Source organism: Elephantulus edwardii, unplaced genomic scaffold (assembly GCF_000299155.1).
Source record: "Elephantulus edwardii isolate Elephantulus edwardi_28Jun2011 unplaced genomic scaffold, EleEdw1.0 scaffold00294, whole genome shotgun sequence".
Classification (NCBI taxonomy): domain Eukaryota; kingdom Metazoa; phylum Chordata; class Mammalia; order Macroscelidea; family Macroscelididae; genus Elephantulus; species Elephantulus edwardii.
In genome coordinates, this window is record NW_006400044.1 from 1,872,471 (window position 1) to 1,891,673 (window position 19,203).

Genomic DNA, 19,203 nt, shown 5'->3' on the forward strand with positions numbered 1-19,203 from the left:
AGGAGAATTGACACCTTTGAGCTGTGGTGCTGGAGAAGAGTATTGAATGTACCATGGACTGCCAAGAAAATAAACAGATTCATCCTAGAGAGGGTTAAACTAGGCTGCTCCTTGGAGGCAAGGATTCTGGGGCTTTGCCTGACATACTGTGGACATGTTGTAAGGAGAGACTGGTCTTTAGAGAGGGACATCATGCTGGGTAGAGTAGAGGGACAGCACAGGAGGGGAAGACCCTCTATGAGGTGGATTGATTCAGTGACGGGGGTAATCGGAATGGGTGTGTCAGAGGCAATGAGATTGGCACGGGATAGAGCATGGTTTAGGGCTGTTGTACATAGGGTCACTATGAGTCGCAAATGACTCGCCCGCACATCACAACAACAGCACAACAATTGCCCTAGGTTCACACCTATAGAAGCTGTCCATAGTTTACTGTGGCTGTTTGCTCTGCTGCACTTTTCTGGGTATCCTCAGAGGTTTTCCTTTTATTTCAGAAGCTAAAGACCTTGAATTTGTCTTCCCACACTGATCTGCTTGAGGAACCCCACCAGTATTCATCAGGATTCTGTGGGCTAAAGTTCCTAACCACATCCCTGCTTTCAAAAGCAAGAAAATGAGTACCAGAAGGGAAAAAGCAAAACAAACCACATTTATTACACCAGAGACTGTAGTGCACTGTGCTGGGCAGGCAGTCCATGTACAGAATATTTATTTGCAGGCTGGGACACTACCCATATGAAGAACTATAAAAACATAGCTATGACATCAGCTTCTTCTTCCAAACTATAGATAAAAGCACTCACTGTCTAACCCTCACAATTATGCCTTCCTATCAAACTGCTGTGTTGACAAGAATTGAACTGGAAACTGACTAGCACATTCTCAAATGCCTACCACATAAACACATCATTCTGAAGTCAAGAAATGACTATTTGTAAAGTAAATGATTTCTCCACATTAAATGCACCTGAGATCCAAGGCCCTGGTATTCAGTGTGTCCACACCGCAATTTACACACAGTACGTTCTGCCACTTCCTCTGAACGTGCGAATTAATGGAAGCACTGTGTGACATGTAAATTTTTTAATGAGTAGAAAGTGCTAAATTTGCAGAATACATAATATTTTCATTTTCCTAAGTCAGGAAGTTCACTGATACAGACAAGGAAGCAGTTCTTGTTTGTAAATTGCAATTTTCAAATTTGTCTACTGAGCATAAGCATATTCAGTAACTAATAAGGAATAATTCTGAATTTATGTCTAGGCTGTTACATAGCCTTATGGGGGATTTTGATCTTCAGATGGCATTGAAAACGAAAATCCACAGTAATATTAAGAGTAATCTAAATCTAATTTAGTATAGTCATCAAATATAGACCACTTCTAAACTATCTCGTTGTTGTTGTTATGTGCCAGCGAGTCATTTGCGACTCATAGCGACCCTGTGTACAAGAGCCCTAAACGCTGTTCTATCCTGTGCCAACCTCGCTGTCTCAAACACATTCATTCTCACCACTCCATTCACAAAATCGATCCATCTCATTGAGGGTCTTCCTCTCCTGCACCATCCCTCCACTCTCCCAAACAGGATGTCCTTCTCCAAGGACCAGTCCCTCCTTGCAACATGCCCAAAGTATGTCAAACAAAGCTTCGGAATCCTTGCCTCCAGGGAACATTCTGGCTTCACCCTCTCCAGGACAAACCTGTTTGTTCTCCTAGCAGTCCATGGTATATTCAACACTCTTCTCCAGCACCACAACTCAAAGGCATCAATTCTCTTTCTATCATCCCTACTCACTGTTCAACTCTTCAATGCATAGCATGTAATTGCAAAAACTATAGACTGGATCAGGTGCACCTTAGTCTCCAGCCTGACGTCATTGCACTTCAGTACTCTTGAGAGGTCCCTCACAGCTGACTTTCTCAATGCAATTAATCTCCTGATTTCCTGGTTGCTGTTACCAAGAGTGTTGACTGTGGAACCAAGTAAACGAAAAATGTTAACTATCTCAATCTCTTTACCATCCATACTGATTCTGCCTGTTGGCCCAGTGGTGAGAATCTTTGTTTTCTTGATATTGAGCTTCAATCCATATTGAAGACTGCACTCCTTGACCTTCTGTATCAAGCGCTTCAGGTCCTCCTCAGTTTCTCATACTTTGATTAGTATTTTAAAATGAATATGAAAGCATGAACTAAGTTACTATTTGCTAGCAATATTAAATATATGCTTCCACAAATTCATTGCAAAGTCATACAAAATAAAAGTTAGCTGATTTTAACAATACAATTTCTGCATGAATGGTAAATATGTTATTGGATTAGTATTTGTGCTATGGTGTTGGAGAAGAGTATTGAATATACCATGGACTTCTAAGAAAACCAACAGGTTTATCCTGGAGAGGGTTAAAACAGGCTGCTCCTTGGAAGCAAGGATTCTGAAACTTTGTCTGACATACTTTGGGCGTTTTGCAAGGAGGGACCAATCCTTGGAGAAGGGCATCATGCTTGGGAGGGTCGAGGGACAGCACAGGAAAGGAAGACCCTCTATGAGGTAGATCGATTCAGTGACTGGGGTAATGGGGGTAGGTGTGTCAGAGACAATAAGATTGGTGGGTGTGTTGGAGACAGTGAGATTGGCACAGGATAGAGCAGGGTTTAGGGCTGCTGTACATAGTGTCGCTATGAGTCACAGGTGACTTGACGGCACATAACAACAACAATAACTCATCTCCTTGGAACCATCATATATAATGTATATTTAAAAAGATATTGCAAATCTTGAAGCTACTTTTATAGCCTTTTGAAGATATAAAGGAAACAAAATTGTGAAGCCAAACAAACTAAAGCTCTTGACAATCTCAATCTCTTCACTATCTATCATAATGCTGCAAATAAGTCCAATGGTGAGAATCTTTGTTTTCTTGATGTTGAGCTTCAATTCATATTGAAGGCTGCAGTCCGTGATCTTTTTCATCAAGCACTTCAAGTCCTCCTCAGTTTCAGCAAGCAGGGTAGCGTTATATGAGTAACACAGGTTGTTGATGAATCATCCTCCAATCCTGATGCCATATTCCTCCTCACACAGCCCAAACTCCCACGTAACAATCTATGACTGACTCTGAGAAGAATGGGAATCTCAGAACATTTGATTGTGCTTATGTGAAACCGATCCGAAACTTGGATCAAGAGGCAGTGGTCAGAACAGAGCAAGGAGACACTGCAGGGTTCAAAATCGGATGAGTGTACACCAGGGATATATCCTGTCTCAATCGAGGGTATAAAAAATATGTTATACCAAGCAAATAGTATCCACAAAAGAGTAAAAGAGGGGATGTTAATTTCTGATAAGATAGACATCATGGTTAAATTATCATAAGAAACAAGGAGGAAGGACACTATCTAATGATTAAAGCATACTTTAACAAGAGGACCTAACTTTAGTTAATATCTGTGTACCAAATGATGGGTCTGCTAAATATATAAAATAAACATTAACAGATGTGAAAAATGAAACACACAACACCATGGTAGGAGTAGTAAGACACACCATTCTCAGCACATGACAGGCCAACTCAAAAGAAACTCAGCAAAGAACAAAGTCAAAACTATACAAATATATATATATATATGTATATAAATATATATATATGTATATAAATATATGTAGGGATATATATACATACATACATATACACACACACATATACACACACACACACACACACACATACATACTCAAGGTACCTGAAGAACGACTTGAACTTATTTATGTTTGTTTTGATAACTCTGGACAGGCCATTTTATAGTTGAGAGCAAGGGACATATTAAAAGTAAACTTTGTGGAAATACTTAGATAATTACCTTGTCTTTCTTAAGCTCTGGTGAGCCTTAAAAGTATGAAGGCCTTAATTTTGTACAATAAACTTTTCTTTGTTTTCTCAAAAAAAAACAAAAAACAACAAAAACAAACAAAAAAAACAAAAACAAAAAAACAACCACGTTGTTTTTATTCTCAATTGCATATAGTACATTCTTCAAAATTGACCACATTAGGACACAAAGTAAGCCTCAACAAATAAAGAACCATTGAGATAATTAATTGAAAGAGTCTTCTCAGACCACAATTCCATAAAGCTAAAAATTAACAAGAGGATAAAGAAAAAAAGAATACATACATGAAAGTTAAATAACACCTTACTGGAGCAAGTACTGAGTTACAGAAATAATAAAAAAGAAAATTTTAAAAGTTTCTCAAAATTCATAAAAATTGAAATACAGCATATAAAAATCTCTAGGATATTTCTACTGCAGTCCTCAGAGGTCAGTTCACAGTAATAAACAGACACATTATAAAGAAGAAAGGAGTAAATAAACTACTTAACATTTTCAGCACATGGAAAAAGAATAATAAGCTAATCCCACAGCCTCTAGACAAAGGAAATTTAACAAGAAGGGCTTAAATCAATGGGATAGAAAATGGAAATCAAGTAAAACCATCAACAAAACCAGGAGCTGGTTCTTCATAAAGGTTAATAAAATTGAGAAACGTAACAAAAAAAAAATTACAAAAGATACAAGTAACTCTGATAAGAAATAAAGTGACATCACAACAGAACCAACTGAAATAACTTGATAAAATCAGAATATTGTGAAAAGCTATACTCTGATACATTTGAAAATCAAGAGGAAATGCACAAATTTCTAGAAACTCACATCCTATCCAAATTGACACATACAAATGTAAAGCACTTGAACAAACCTGTCACAAAAGAAGAAATTGAGCAGGTCATAAAGAGACTAAAAAAAAGTCCTAGCCTGGACAGCTTCATATGTGAATTCTACCAACAATTCAAAGATGAACTATTACTAAGTCCACTTATTTTTTTTTAAATAGAAAAATAAGGAACAATCTCTGAATCATTTTATGAGGTTAGTGGGCAGGGGAAATGGTGAAAGAATAGGAAAGATTCAATGGTAATTTGAAAAGACTGGGTGATAACAGGCATAGATGAACCGCAAATAATTACATAAAATACAATGTATTTGAAAGACTGGGTAATACACAATACACATAAATGAAATAAAATATATAGGAATAATTATTTTCAAACCAATAAAGAATGAAGGCCGAAAAGAGGTATGATATAAATGAACCCTAGATACTGTTGTTGTTTGCCATGGAGTCAGAATTAACTCATACCTGACCATCAAGGGGTATTCAGAAGCAGTAAAAACATAGACACAAGAGGAGATTGACCACCCTTTACTCTCAGATCATCTGGTGGATTGAACTTCAAGCCTTGGAGGTTTCAGTGCAACTTCTTACCACTAGGCTACCAGAGCTCCCCAGAAATTGTTGAGTTAGAAAATATGTAATTCTGTCTTTGGGTAGTTCTTGATTGGAAATAACAAAAGGGAAGATTTGACCTGGAGATAAGCTTGTTAAATGTATAATTTGATAGTGGGTTTGGGGTTTGGTCTAGAGGAAATTTTAAGTTTTACCAATACAGTAAGGAAATTTGCATTTGCATGGATTTGTAGACCCACATTGGACTTTTGGTTGAAGATACTCACATTTGAAAGAAAGACAAGCAGAAAGAGAGAGAAAAATAGTTTTATTTTTTTAAACTAGAGCAAGCAAAACTGTTTGGCTTCTGAGGCAGGGTAAGTTGTTACCCATCAGGTCCTCTTTCTAAGATTTGACGTTAAAGTTAACTGGTGAGTATACTTATTTGTAGTGATCACCTGGATTTACTGGTGTGGAAGTAGGAGGCATGCAGCAATGAAGAGATAGCTTAGACATACTTTTTCAGCACTGTCCACCTTGCATACACAGTTGTATGGAAAAGATAAAAGGGTTTCTGACTTGAGGAGCAGAGTCGTAAGCAACCAGCTGGCTTGCTGACTTGGCCTCATTGGAGGCTAATGCTGAGTGAAGGGATCAGCTGGTCTGGTTGGTATACAAGGAAAAACGTGAACTCCTGCATCTGCAGCTGATACCCATTTGGATCTAGCCAGGGATGGCTGAGGATGAGTTGACTAGAACCCAGCCAGATGAAAAGATTATCCATGCTGTGAGCTAATGTTGGTTTCTGCATCCTGATGACTTGCTCTAAACGGACTTTGCTTGTGGATGTGGATGCTCAAAGTTTCCAAGCAGAACAGAAGATTCTTCAGCCAGAGAGACATGGCTGTTTCCTCAGCATATTGGTTTTGTAAGGATAAACATATTAGATATTGACTATCTAAAATGAGGATATTAAGGCATGAAGCAAGAAGTAGCTGACTTAAATGATTTCATGAATGTGGTTATTAGTAAAATGAATATAAGAGGAAAGGTAATTCTTAAAATAAGAAAGTTTTGGCTAGAAAAGGCAGGAGTGATCTGTGGTGTCATTGAACAAGGGTTCATTGTTCAACATGGTATTCCTAGCCATTGAGTTTAACTTCACTACATGGATGGGCAGCATTATGCATGTTGTGTTTACTGGTTTAGTCATAAGAGAATAGGCTAGCCTTATCATTAAATTGAGTGGATTCAGCAGCAGAAATTGATAATCTTGCTACCAGCAAAGGATAATCATAAAATTCAGAGAAGTTCTTCAGGGCCAAAGATTCCCATGCTAGTCAGGCCAGGGCCTATGGGAGCAGCAGCTGCAGCAGAGAACTAGAGACCTCACATGAATTAGAGTTGCCCATGGAATCAGGTGTAGGAAATTTTACCCAAGTTTGTTAGACCGGGGGAAATATACCATTATTGCCAGGACTAAGAACTTTGTAATATTGGCCTCAAGTCACAAGGCTCAAGGCTGAGATGTTTACAAGCACATTTCGAAAGCTGTCCTGACTGAGTTCATCTTGCTGTTAAACTGAATCATAGCTTTTTGATTAATAAACATCAAAATTATAGGGAAAATATATTATTTGTAAACTTATTAGCTAAGAAATGAATACATTTTCTTCTTTTCCCCCTAAACTTACTTTTCCATAGCTATGACCAAGTGTATGTATAAATCCATATTCTCCTTTTCCATATAAAATAAATTTAAATATATTAATGGCTATATGATATACTATTTTACAAAAATGTCATGTCTTACTTAACCTTTATCCCAACATTACATTTTCAGGATTTGCATTTTTACAATACCAACCCCTCTAAATGAATACGCACATATTTGCCATATGATTTTAGGCTTTCATATTAATTAATTGTTGTTGTTACTAAGTACCGTTAAGCCGAGTATGACTCATAGTGACCCTATGAACATAAGATCTGAACCCTGTTCTATCCTGCGCCATCCTCATACTTCCTGACACACAGGAGCACACTGAAAAAAAATTGTTAATTAAAGAAGAACTGCTATGCCAAAGAGTATGAAACATTTAAAAATTTTACCTCATATTGTTTAACATGTTGCCGCAAATGACGGTAATACATCGAAGGGGAAAAAAAGTGATTCTAAGCACGGTCGTCAATTTAAAAGTGTGCGGCAACGTGTTAACTGTTCCCCTACAATCTCTCCCTCTCTCTATTTATCTCTCTCTCTCTCTCTCTCTCTCTCTCTCTGTCTCTATCTCTATTTCTAACTCTATCTCTATCTCCATCTCTATCTTTACATTTCAGTACACCTCCTTCAATAAATATTAAAGCCTAGGCAATCTTTAGGGAACTTATGTTGTATTCTGTTTTACAGGGTCACTATGAGTTGGAATGGACTTGATAGTACACAAAGACAACAAAAAGTACAAATTATAAGAAAAAATACATCTAAGTTATAACTCAGAACAAAAATAATCTCTACAGTACCCTATTGCTGGTTTTATTGCTCTCATCTAGTCGATTTTGACTCACCACTACCCTCTAAGACCTAGTGTCCCATAGGGTGTGAAGGTTGTTATCTTTATGGAAGCAGACTGCTACATCCTTTTTCCTTAGAGTAGCTGATGAGTTATTATGATTAGTAAACAGAATCTTAACAATTTTGCCACCAGTGCTCTGTTTTGTTTGTACAGTACAACATCTAAAAGTTGAAACTCAAAAGGGCTGCCTTGTCTTTGCAGGTCTCTCTGTTTAGTACCTGTGGTGAGTAGCCTCATCACTTTCTTATCCTTTTTTTAGCGTGAAATATTTGAGGTTTTACTCTGGCAGTTTTCCACCTAGAAATGATTCAATCAGATAGTCAAAGCTATTAAACTAACAATGCTTTCATGTTCTGTTAAGTCTGAATCGACTTATACCTGATCCTCCTTTGGGTTACAGGGGTTTTCTATCACACAAAAGGAAGACTGCCCATCCTTCTCCCACAGAGCAGCTGGTGAGGTGGAATCACTTGCCTACAGGTCGGAAGAGCAACTATTTACCATTAAGTTACCTTCTCATCTCTTAATGTACAGGATTTGATTATAATTATTATTTAGTCATGATTCTTGTCAACTGTAAAAAAGTTAAGCTTTTTAATACTTTTGAATCTATCTCCTTTAACAAGTAAACTTAATTCATTTACAATTTTATTATTCTTGATATAACTAAAACCAACAATCTTAACTTCTCATTTATGATGTCTTTTTTTTCTATTTTATTTTTTGTTCCTTTTTCTATTCTCTGGGAAGGTCTTATCTTGCATTAAACTATTTAGAATTTAAGTATTCACATTTTTAGTGTGATGTTTTAACATTTTAACTGAGAATGCTTGACATAGTAGATTCTAATGAAAAGAGTATAACTATTCTTTTCCTGAATAATATCAACATTTGAAAATGTTAACATAGTACCATGAAAATGATCTGATAATATTGTCTGCAATTTCGTTTCAACTGATTTTCAACTCTTTTCTAACCAGGCTTTTATATTTTTAATAGTCTATTCAGTAAGTGCTTAAGAGTAGTAAAATCTCTGTCTAAATTATCTGAAATATTTTAAATTTTTTTTTATCTTAAGTAATAAGTCTTGGATGTTTTATTATATTATGTTTGCTTTTATATTTATCTTTATTTTGTCAATCTCATTACATTTTGAAGAAATTTCCTAAGCCTACTTACCAGTTGACTGATTTTTTTTTTTTTACCTTCAGCTTTAACCAGTACTGTCTGATTTTATTTTCATCTTCAGTTGAATTTTAAATGTCAATAATCATGTTTTGGATTTCTAGGCCTCCAGTTTGATTTTCATCTCAAATCTGGGTATATAGTTTACAATAATTAATTCGTTCACTAGTGATTATGTTGCTTAAAAATATTTTTTATCTTATTCTTATTTTACAAATTTATTCAGACTGCTTACTTCTAATGTTCTAGTGGGGAAGAATTTGCCCTGCTAACTCACAGGCAGGCAGTTCAAATTCACCAGCTGCTTCTCTAGAGAAAATCTACTTCCATGCAATTTAAAGCCTCTTAAACCTGCTTGAAGTGCCAACTGCAGGTTGGATCCAGCTTGACGGCAATGAGTTTTTATGTTTACTCATATTATTCTACTGTTAATGCATCTATTTATTGCTTTCTGACTTGCCTTTATATTCTCGGGAGGGGGGGAGATTTGAAATTTTGTAACATAAGCTCATTTCCTGGAGTGCATTATTTTTGCCATAGACCAATATACACTTGAATTGTGGAAGTAACAGAGTGGCTTGCTATTTGCTTTTGTTCTTATTCCAAAAGTTATGACAATTTTTTTTTCCAAATTGCACATCTCCTGTATCTTGTTTTCGTGCAACATATTTCAGGTTTCATGACAAAACTTATTGTAGGACTGTGGTTTTTAATATAGGTTTTATTTAAAGGAAGGTTTCATTTCTCATGTCCTCACCGTGAACTTTCAGTAGGTAAAAATGTGCTAGTTATTTTTTATAACGGAGCAGCCACTTTAAAGTTTTGGCTCTGCTGTCGTAATCCCTAGGGAGTTGTGCTAATAACCTAAATGTGGCACCTCTCTGGAGGTTAGAATCTACCAGTGGTTCTATGGCAGAAAGATGAACAATCTCTTCCCATTTGACTCACAGTCTCAGAAGCTGGTTGGTGAGTGAGCTGTGAGTTGGTGCCAAATCAATGGCAATGAGCTTGAGGTTTTTTAAAGATTTTTCCCTCCACTTTACTTTGGGTTCTTGCTTTTGAGTTTCAGACTCAGGCTTTCATAAAGCCAGCTCTACCTCTTATATTAAATATTCTATTTTTAACCCCTAAATGTCCAGTCCCTAATTTCTGCCTTTGTTACTCTGATGCTCACTTATTTGTTTACTTTGAGTTTCTTTTTTTCCCTCTTTTTTCTGGCACTAGGGAGTTCTCAATTTTCCTTTGACTATCGACTTACCTCCCACTAAATGTATAAACACATTTTGTTTTTAACTTGTTATTAGATAAAGAACACTGATGACACTGGATTAAACATTTTCCTATCCTATTAATCAAAAGGTTGGTGGTTGGAATCCACTGCTTACACCATCTACTTTCATAAAGATTTACAGTCTTACAAATGCTATGAGGCAGTTTTATTCTGCCCTATAGAGTCACTATGAGTCAGAATGTACTCATTGACATTTTGATTTTGGTCACCCACATAAACTTATCTATTTAAACTTATCATCTCAGCAAAGTTCAACAAAACAGCAAACAACAAATTCTAGTGAGGTTTTCAAGAGATTGTAACCCTTATTCACTGCTGGTGAGAACATAAAAGGGTGCAAGCACTATAAAAGGCAGTTTGGTGCTTTCTCAAAAAGTTGGAAATATAAATACCATTTGACCCAGCAATTTCACTGCTGGGAATATACCCTAAAGAAACCATAACTGCCATCTAAATAGGTATACACACACCCATGTTATTTACGAAAGTAATGAATGGATAGAAAAACTATGGTATATTCATATAATGGAATACTGAAAACAAAAAAAAATTGTAAAACATTACACAACATGGGGACTCTAGAGCTCATCAGCCTGAGTGAAATATCTCAGTCACAAAAGAACAAATACTGCACGGCAACACTGTTATAAAACAGGTCTGACATAGGAGTTTTGGAGGATAATAGGACAAAAGTAGCTATACAAAGACCATTGTATTGGACCAGATGAAAGAAAGAACTGTTTAAAATGAATATATTATTATGCATTATATGGATTACAAGAGCCCAGAATAAGAGATATATTATTGCAAAGAGGAGGTGGGGGGAGATAATTTTGCCACAGTGAGTAAATATTTCTTTTTTTAAAAAAATGAAGCGTGGGAGGGGAAAAGGAGGGTGAAGGAGTAAATGTGTAAACGTGAATGAATGAAAATCTAACTTCTCTGTAATTGTTCATTAAAATCACAATTGAAATATTATTTTAAAAAAGCCTTGAAAGTAAAATTATTTTATTCATTATGTCTACATAATTTGAGTTGAAAGTGTTTATACTGAGAAAGACCAGAATTAAGGGAAAATAATTTAAAATATACTTTTGAAGAAATTAAATCTAAGGAAAATTGTATAAGTTTTATTACACTTTCAACTTCAGACTTTATTCTCTTTAGGATGCTCAGTAGGGAGTTATGCTGCCAACACAAAGATGGGTGAACCCACCAGGAATTGTGCAGGTGAAGGATGACAAATCTCATCTAGTGCAGTTTACAGCCCTGGAAATCTGCAGGAGGGTCAGCTATGAGACGGTTCCAGATGGACAACAGTGAGAGTGAGAATGACTGTTGGTTGTTATTGTTATGTGCCTTCAAATCACTTGTGACTCATAGTGACTCTATGTACAATAGCCCTTTATCCTGCTCTTTCCTGAGCCAACCTTACTGTCTCTGACACACCTACCCGCATGACTCCAGTTGCTGAGTCAATCCATCTCATCCAAGGGCTTCCTCTCCTGTGCTGTCCCTTCGTCCTCCCAATCATGAGGTTCTTCTCCAAGGACTAATCCCTCCTTGCAACATGTCCAAAGCATGTCAGACAAAGCCTCAGAATTTCTGCTTCCTAGGAGCAGCGTGTTTTCACCCTCTCTAGGATGAACCTCTTTATTCTCCTAGAAGTCCATGATGTATATTTAATACTCTTCTCCAGCACCACAGCTCAAAGGCATCAACTCTTCTTCTATCAATCCTAGTCATTGTACAGCTTTCTGATGCATAGCAAATAATTGCAAAGTCTATGTTACCATGTTTTCTACATATTTATTCTTCTATTTCTCTTAAGGACCAATTTGACTTTTAGGATATAGATCATTACATTATCTAGGCAACTTGAATCCTACTCATTTTAATCTAATGGTAAGGAGCTATACTGCCAACCTAAAGGCTTATGGTTCAAATACACCAGCTATTCCACAGGAGAAATATAGGCAATGAACTCTTGTGTGAGTTATAGCTTTTGAAAACCCACTGGAGGGTCAGCTGAGTAAGATCAGACTAGATGGCATATAACCTAACAACAACCTTTCAAGTGGTAGACTTTTACATAAGAATCATTATATTCTTTTTTTTTTTTGAAATTTGAAAGATATATCATATACCTGTTTCAGTAAGAAGTTAGTTACTGATACTCTGAGATAATAATCGAGTGTTGCTGAAAGACTATTAGTTCATCCAAGACACTATTTTTCTCTTAAAGGAAATAGAAAACAAGTGATAAAATTTAATTTTCTATTCAAAAATCCTTAGAAGGAGGAGTGGGATCCACTTCCATAATAGCTTGTCTCTGGAAACCCTATGAACCTGGAGAGAGGATGAAAGGCACCCAAGCGTCGAGGACTCTCCTTCATAGGGTCTCTATGCCTGCGACTCGATGGCACTCAACAACAACAACAACAACAACAACAACAACAACATTCTAAAATCTGACTTCCTTTTCTTCTCCTCTTTTTTTTTTCTTTTACAGACATCATTGTTTCTTAGAAGCTTGGTTGTTTTAATAATGTAAAGTCTTTTGTTTTCTAAAACAAGAACAAAGAGAAAGTTATTTATTTCCAAGAATTTGGCAGCAATGTGCTACTGGAAATACCAAGCTTACTAGTAAACAGAGACTATAACTTTGACTGTAAAATAATATAACTACATATCACAGTAATATCTCCATGGTTTTTATCACTTAGGAAATCAATAGTACTGTAGACTATAATTCTCTCTTGGACTAGAAAAAGCAGATGAAGAAGTTTATTGACTTAGTAGGCACTGTGCCTATGGCAAATCAAAGTTGTTTTTAAGAGAATTATTTTGACCTTAACACCAAAATTTTGAAACTAATAAGAGATTTGATAAAAAGAAACAAACCTACCCAAAAATTCTCCCTGTATTTGCATTCCATTGACCTATTTATATGTATACTTGTCAAACTGTCATTATTGCCCAACTCCAAACAAAGAAAAGGGAAATAATTCTTTTAATGGTGTGAGAAATGTTCTAGATGCTGGGGATCAGGATGGTCCTTAAGCGGGATGTGGAGCTGGAACTGGAGACTGAGACCAGCGGCCCTGAGTGGCCTCCTGAGAAGCCATGGAAGCTTGATAGTGGGGCGGCAGACCTCGAGTGAGTCATCGACTTGAGGAATAGGAAGTTCAGAGTTCCAATCTAGAGACAGCCATGTCTGTGACTGGAGACAGGCAGTTCAGTGCAGAAAGCTGAACAGGAGTGGGAGAAGGAATTAGCGAAAGTCACCATCAAGAAGGAAGATCTGGAACTGATGATGACCGAGATGGCGATCTATCTCAAAAGCAGCAATGGAACAGAGCGTGCAGGAGCACACAGGTAAATGTGGCTCTTACTGCCCTAACCAACTAAACATGCCCACAAGATTAACTTATTGCAAAAAAGAAAAGAAATGCTCTAGAAGCTAAAATGAAACTATGTGATGAGAATCATAATCTGAATATCCCATGGGTTTTTTTTTATTAAATCTTCTTTTGTACAAATAATACAAGATCCAGTGTTCTATTACACAATATTGCATCCCTTGTTAAAGAGGTTTATTTGAGAATTTTAAAATATGAGCAACAGAAGTATTAAAAATGAAATTATCCAAAGTTGAAATATATTGAAATGAGGAGAAGAGAAAAAATAAAGAGAAACTACAAATATTACTACTTTTAAATACCAGAGGTCTATTTGTGCAAGAGTAAAAACAAGAAAGATAAATAATAACTTGTGTTGTTATTCAAACTCAAACTCATTATTCTAAGTTCAATCCCTGCAATCCTGGATAAATGTGTAGTAATTAAAACAGTTGCATACTTTTTATTCTTGCATTTTTAGGTACTATTTTAGTGAGATGCGTAGCTGTTGTGTGCAGCTGAGTTGGAACTGACACACAGTGGATGCATCAGTGGGTTTTCAGAGGCTTTGAATTGTAGAAGATGAGACTGATCATCTTTCTTTCATGGGGCAGCTGGTGGATTTGAACCACCTGCTTCTGAGTTGGCAGTGCAATCCCTTACCACTAAGCCACCAGAACTCCTGGTGAGATACTCAGAAGCAATCCTCAAATCACAACCAGGAGCTATATGCTCTGGACTCAGCAACAGCCTACTCTCAAAGAGGGAAATATATCAAGGGCATAAAAATAAGAAGCTTATTGGACTTTAATTCTGTGCTAACAACATAGTTGCTTAATTGCATTTTAAGTGGAGTTTCTTTTTAAAGTTCCCCAGAGGTACACACTCGAATGGTAAACAGTGTTCTTAATGTACATGGTAACAATAAAATTAAATTTGAGTCCTAAGTGTCACACACAAATAATTCTGCACAAATACATTTGGTAGCTTGTATTCTGCAAATAATTTGTAATGTATGATGAGAAATGTCAACATTTGTTCACTACTGGTGAAGATCCAGAAAGCACATTGTTTGTTCTAGACATGTAGGTAGAGGTAATTTCAAAGCAACTTCTACTACCTTAATTTATGATAATAACAAGGATGGTAAGTTGTGTCACTTTAAGGTCTCCTCAGTATGGAGTAGGAGTTAGTGTGCATGCAAATTGAACTCCCATCTCTTATAAAATCACAGAGCCTTGAGAGTAGAGACTGAGTTTATCTATCCAATACAGGCCCAAAACAATTTTTGTACCATTTAAAAGAAATTAATGTCTTATTTACACTGCTTCCTTTAAAAAGCTAAATTATGTTTACGAAACTATTTTAAATATTTATTGTAAGTGGGTAAATCTACTTGCAGAAACATTTCTCTCCATAGGGATTTTACACTCCAAGGATGTTGGTTAAGTAGAAAGAAGTCATAAATTAAGTCAACAGCTTATATTTTAGAGGTCATGTTTTGATTATATGAAGAGTTTAGGGACATTCTTTTGTACTCTAGAAAAGTCAGTACAATGGTTTCCTGGCCTTGAAAAAATGGCACCCTTTCTATGGAAAAGACTAAGTCACTCTTGTTCATGGGAAAGTAATAGTTTGACATTTGTTAACAAGAGCAATTTTTCTTCATTATGGTTACTGGAAGATGAACTCTTTCTTCCAACATCAAGAGAAAGCTAAGATCATGTGAAATACTTCATTTGTTGATGTTCAAATAATTTTTAATTGTTATATTTCCTTCAAAGAAATACAAAACAGAGAATGTATGGCCTCCCTAGTTTCTGTTGTTGTTGCCTTGAATCTACTTACTCTGCATGCAAAGTCCATCAGTACAGTTCTTGGATTGCAAGACCAGTCCATCACAGTCCTTGCCTCCATTTTTGGGGGCTGGTGCTGTGCACTCCCTCCTGCGCCAATGTGTACACTCCGTCCCACAAGTAGACCACTTGCTCCAAGAAGTCCATCTTCCATCAACTGCCACCAAAAAAATTCAAAATCAGTAAGAGGGAGAAACAGCCACTTCAGGATAAAACAGGGAAGATCTCAAGCACAAACCAAGACAATAAAACTGAAGAAAATGCCACCCAACCCACCCCACCCTACTCTGGGCACAACAATCGTCTTATCTGCTGGGAATCAAAAAATCTTCTACCTCATTAGAATTATTCTGACTGTCTTAACAATGTCCACTTCCCTTTCCTCATTGGCCAAACTCAAGTGGAGCTTTCTGGAACATACAAAAACCAGCGGCTATTTGTTGGTAAGCTCATGTCTCCGGCAAAATTAAGTTCTGATGACTCTTTTTTTCTCTTAAAAGGGAAGCTTCTAAGATTTTATGGTGAAAATGAGAGGGTTTCTGTTTGATTCAAGACTCCTTTGCAGGCATGTACTCTAAATCCAAATTTGAAAAATATATACATAATAAACTTATCTGAGGTAATTCTTCAAAGTGCATTCTTCCATGTTTCTACAGAAATAGGATAAAAATGCCAAACAAAAATTTTCTTTTAAAAAATCCCTACACTAAACATGATTATCTATAATTTAATGCAAATTAATGTCAAACATAATTTAGTAACATTTAAAACACTTACATTACCAAATGCTCTAAATAATATTAAATTTAATAATCTATATAGATAAAGGAAATTTATAATATTTTATATACAAATTATTGTGTAAATATATTATGCAGAATGTGTATAAAAATATAAACATATCCACATTAAAAAATGATGAAAGCATTAATATTTCAATTGTACAGAGTTGGCTATATAAGCAACTTGAAACTATCTGGAACAAAAACATTTGCTTTCCTGTAGATCAGTCCAAAGTACACACACATATATAAACACACCGCTATTTCTACTTAAAATGCTCAGTGCATTTTTAAATGTGGAAATCAACACCTATGTAAAATATCGACAAGTATAAGATAAAGCACTGAAATTATAAGCCTAGCTAAGTGTCAAAATTTGTTCCATAAATAAAAGCTGTCAAAGACTTCAGCATGGTGGGCGTGAGACTATTTTGATACCTAAAAAATCAACATTTTGAAGTACAAAATAGAGATTATATTTTTCTCCCCAGTTCATCTCTTTAGCCCATTTCTGAGAAAGTTTACATTAAAGGATTAACCAGACAAAAGCTAAGTAAAATTAAAACAAATAAGACTTTATCTAATAAAATTGAAGATATAAAACCTACCACTCATGGAACACATTAAATCTATGGTATATTTTAAAATAATTTTCGTTTCTTTTTTAATGTAATGTATAATTATGTGCTTTTTCTTTTAGTTTTCAAATATTAAGAGTAACTTCAATTTCTCTTTGGGTAAGAGCTGGTGCAATATAACACAGAAAGATGCCAAAAGCAAAGAGATGCAATCTTGTATATCTCCCTACAAATAATCTATAAATTAGATAACCCACATATACAGATAATAGAAGCTGACCGCATTGTATTTTCAAAGTCCATTAGCTCATACATGAAAAAGCTTTCCCCTCCTTCTAAGTCATCCGAAACGTTTCCCTTGCTCTGAAATTGACACCAAACATAGAATATTTTTGTCTAGAACATTTTGTTTCAACTAATTTCTATAGTTTTCTGAAGCTCAATGGTTTTATTTGTTTCGTGTTCGAAAATAAATGGCTATCAATACTGCTTAAATTCCTTAAGTTATAGAACCTTCGATTTTGGCATCAATATTTTTGTGGAACAAATAGTGTAGGAGGGATTATATCCAAAAGTATTTAGTTTCTTGTTTTATAATGTTTCACATGTTTGGGTAACAAAATTAAATAGTCTTCTGGGTGGAACATATTTGATTTTCCAACCATGAGAAAAGTGAAAGATAAGATGGATTTACATGATATTTACTACATATTCAGCATAAAAAATTACCTTTAATCATTTTCTAGAAAGTATTTATAGAATAATTGGGAACATCTGAAATGAGAGAACTGTACTTACCTGGACATAATGTGGTACAGGCTATTTTTTGTACACTCTGCCCTTCACAGAAGGCACCGCCATTGAGTGGTGCTGGGTTTGTACAGGTCCTTGTGCGCTTCTGATAGCCTCGTCCACAGCGGCTATTACACACAGACCACTCTGTCCAAGTGGACCAACCACCATTAACTAACAAAAATCAAACAATAAAAAAAGAGGGTTAAATCACTGAAGAGTCCTGGATATATGTAGGTCTTTTTTTTTTTTTAAATTTTTTTTTCTATATTTTATTATTTTTCATAAACATTTACAGAGATTTTGGGTTTCCATTCATTCATTGTTGCACTATAATGTAGGTCTTTATAGGCTTCCAATATCCTCATACTCAGTGGTGTTACACACTGACAACACAATTCAGGTGCAGAAAAAGTGGCAAACTACAAAAAGTGGATTAAATATGTGATCAAAGACAAGCCACTTACACACAAAAAGCCATTTCCTGGGCGACTATTAAAAAGTTTACATTTTAGGAAACACATAAACTATTGTGGAGATTGATTTTGGAATTTAGATGCACTGTTATCAATTGTGTGTGGCCCTTTACAGTAGTGAGACAAGATTTTCACCCTGAAACCTACAGCGTCCCTTTTCAGCTGGAAGTAGCTATATCCCCCTTTCCTTATGAATCAGGGTGAAATCTCTCTCAGGGAGGAGTGATAGGGAATGACAAAGAACATACTGACAAAGGAGATTAATCAGAACTGGTTTTGACAAACATTGTGGCAATGGGAAATTAAAACAGACTTTCAAGGAAAAAAAAAGAGAAACAAACTGGGGAAGGGGTAGAGAAAATAGTGCAACAATGAATGAATGGAAATCCAAAATATCTTTAAATGTTCATTAAAATTAATAAAATAAAAATTTAAAAAACAGTTTACATTTTAAAAGTTAGTCTCACCCAATTTTTGAATATATCTGAATAATTTAATACAGAAAATAAAATTGTTTAGCAAGATTAACTCATTTAACTCAAGAAAAGAATAGTGTTCTTGGTTAGCATGTTCTTTGAAAAGATATATTTATTCCTTTGCCCAGATAGGCTCCTCAAATTAGGTTTGACAGTTTATCTCTAATAACAAATGTTTGTATTCTTATGCTAAAGCCTCCTGTGGATGTGGAGCATCAGGACTGAATATAGTAATTTATCACTTTAAAATAACATATGATTAGTTCTTTTTCTTCCATTATTTGTACACTTTATGACCTTCTAGAGGATTTTTAATCAGTTTCATTGTCAAATCACTGAAATCAATAACAAAATTAAATCCTGTATTGCTGGATTTTAAAATAAAATCTTTGTATTAGAGTGAAAGAGTTGATTTTCCATTCAACTCTTCACACTTTGTTTTATAACATTGATTATAATTCCCATATTATAACAACGCCCTCTCCTCTTGCTTCTTGTGAG

At 35.5% G+C, this 19,203-nt stretch overlaps 1 protein-coding gene across 2 annotated transcripts in view; it reads right to left on the minus strand.

Moving 5' to 3' along the window:
* Window positions 1-19,203, minus strand: part of UNC5C (unc-5 homolog C (C. elegans)) — a 619,049-nt gene that overhangs the window by 100,162 nt on the left and 499,684 nt on the right. For both annotated transcript variants that reach the window (XM_006900759.1, XM_006900758.1), the window contains exons 6-7: window positions 17,757-17,924; window positions 15,591-15,755 (exon numbers count right to left, since the gene is read on the minus strand). In XM_006900759.1, coding sequence (XP_006900821.1) covers window positions 15,591-15,755; window positions 17,757-17,924 — 333 coding nt within the window. The remainder of the gene's footprint in view (window positions 1-15,590; window positions 15,756-17,756; window positions 17,925-19,203) is intronic.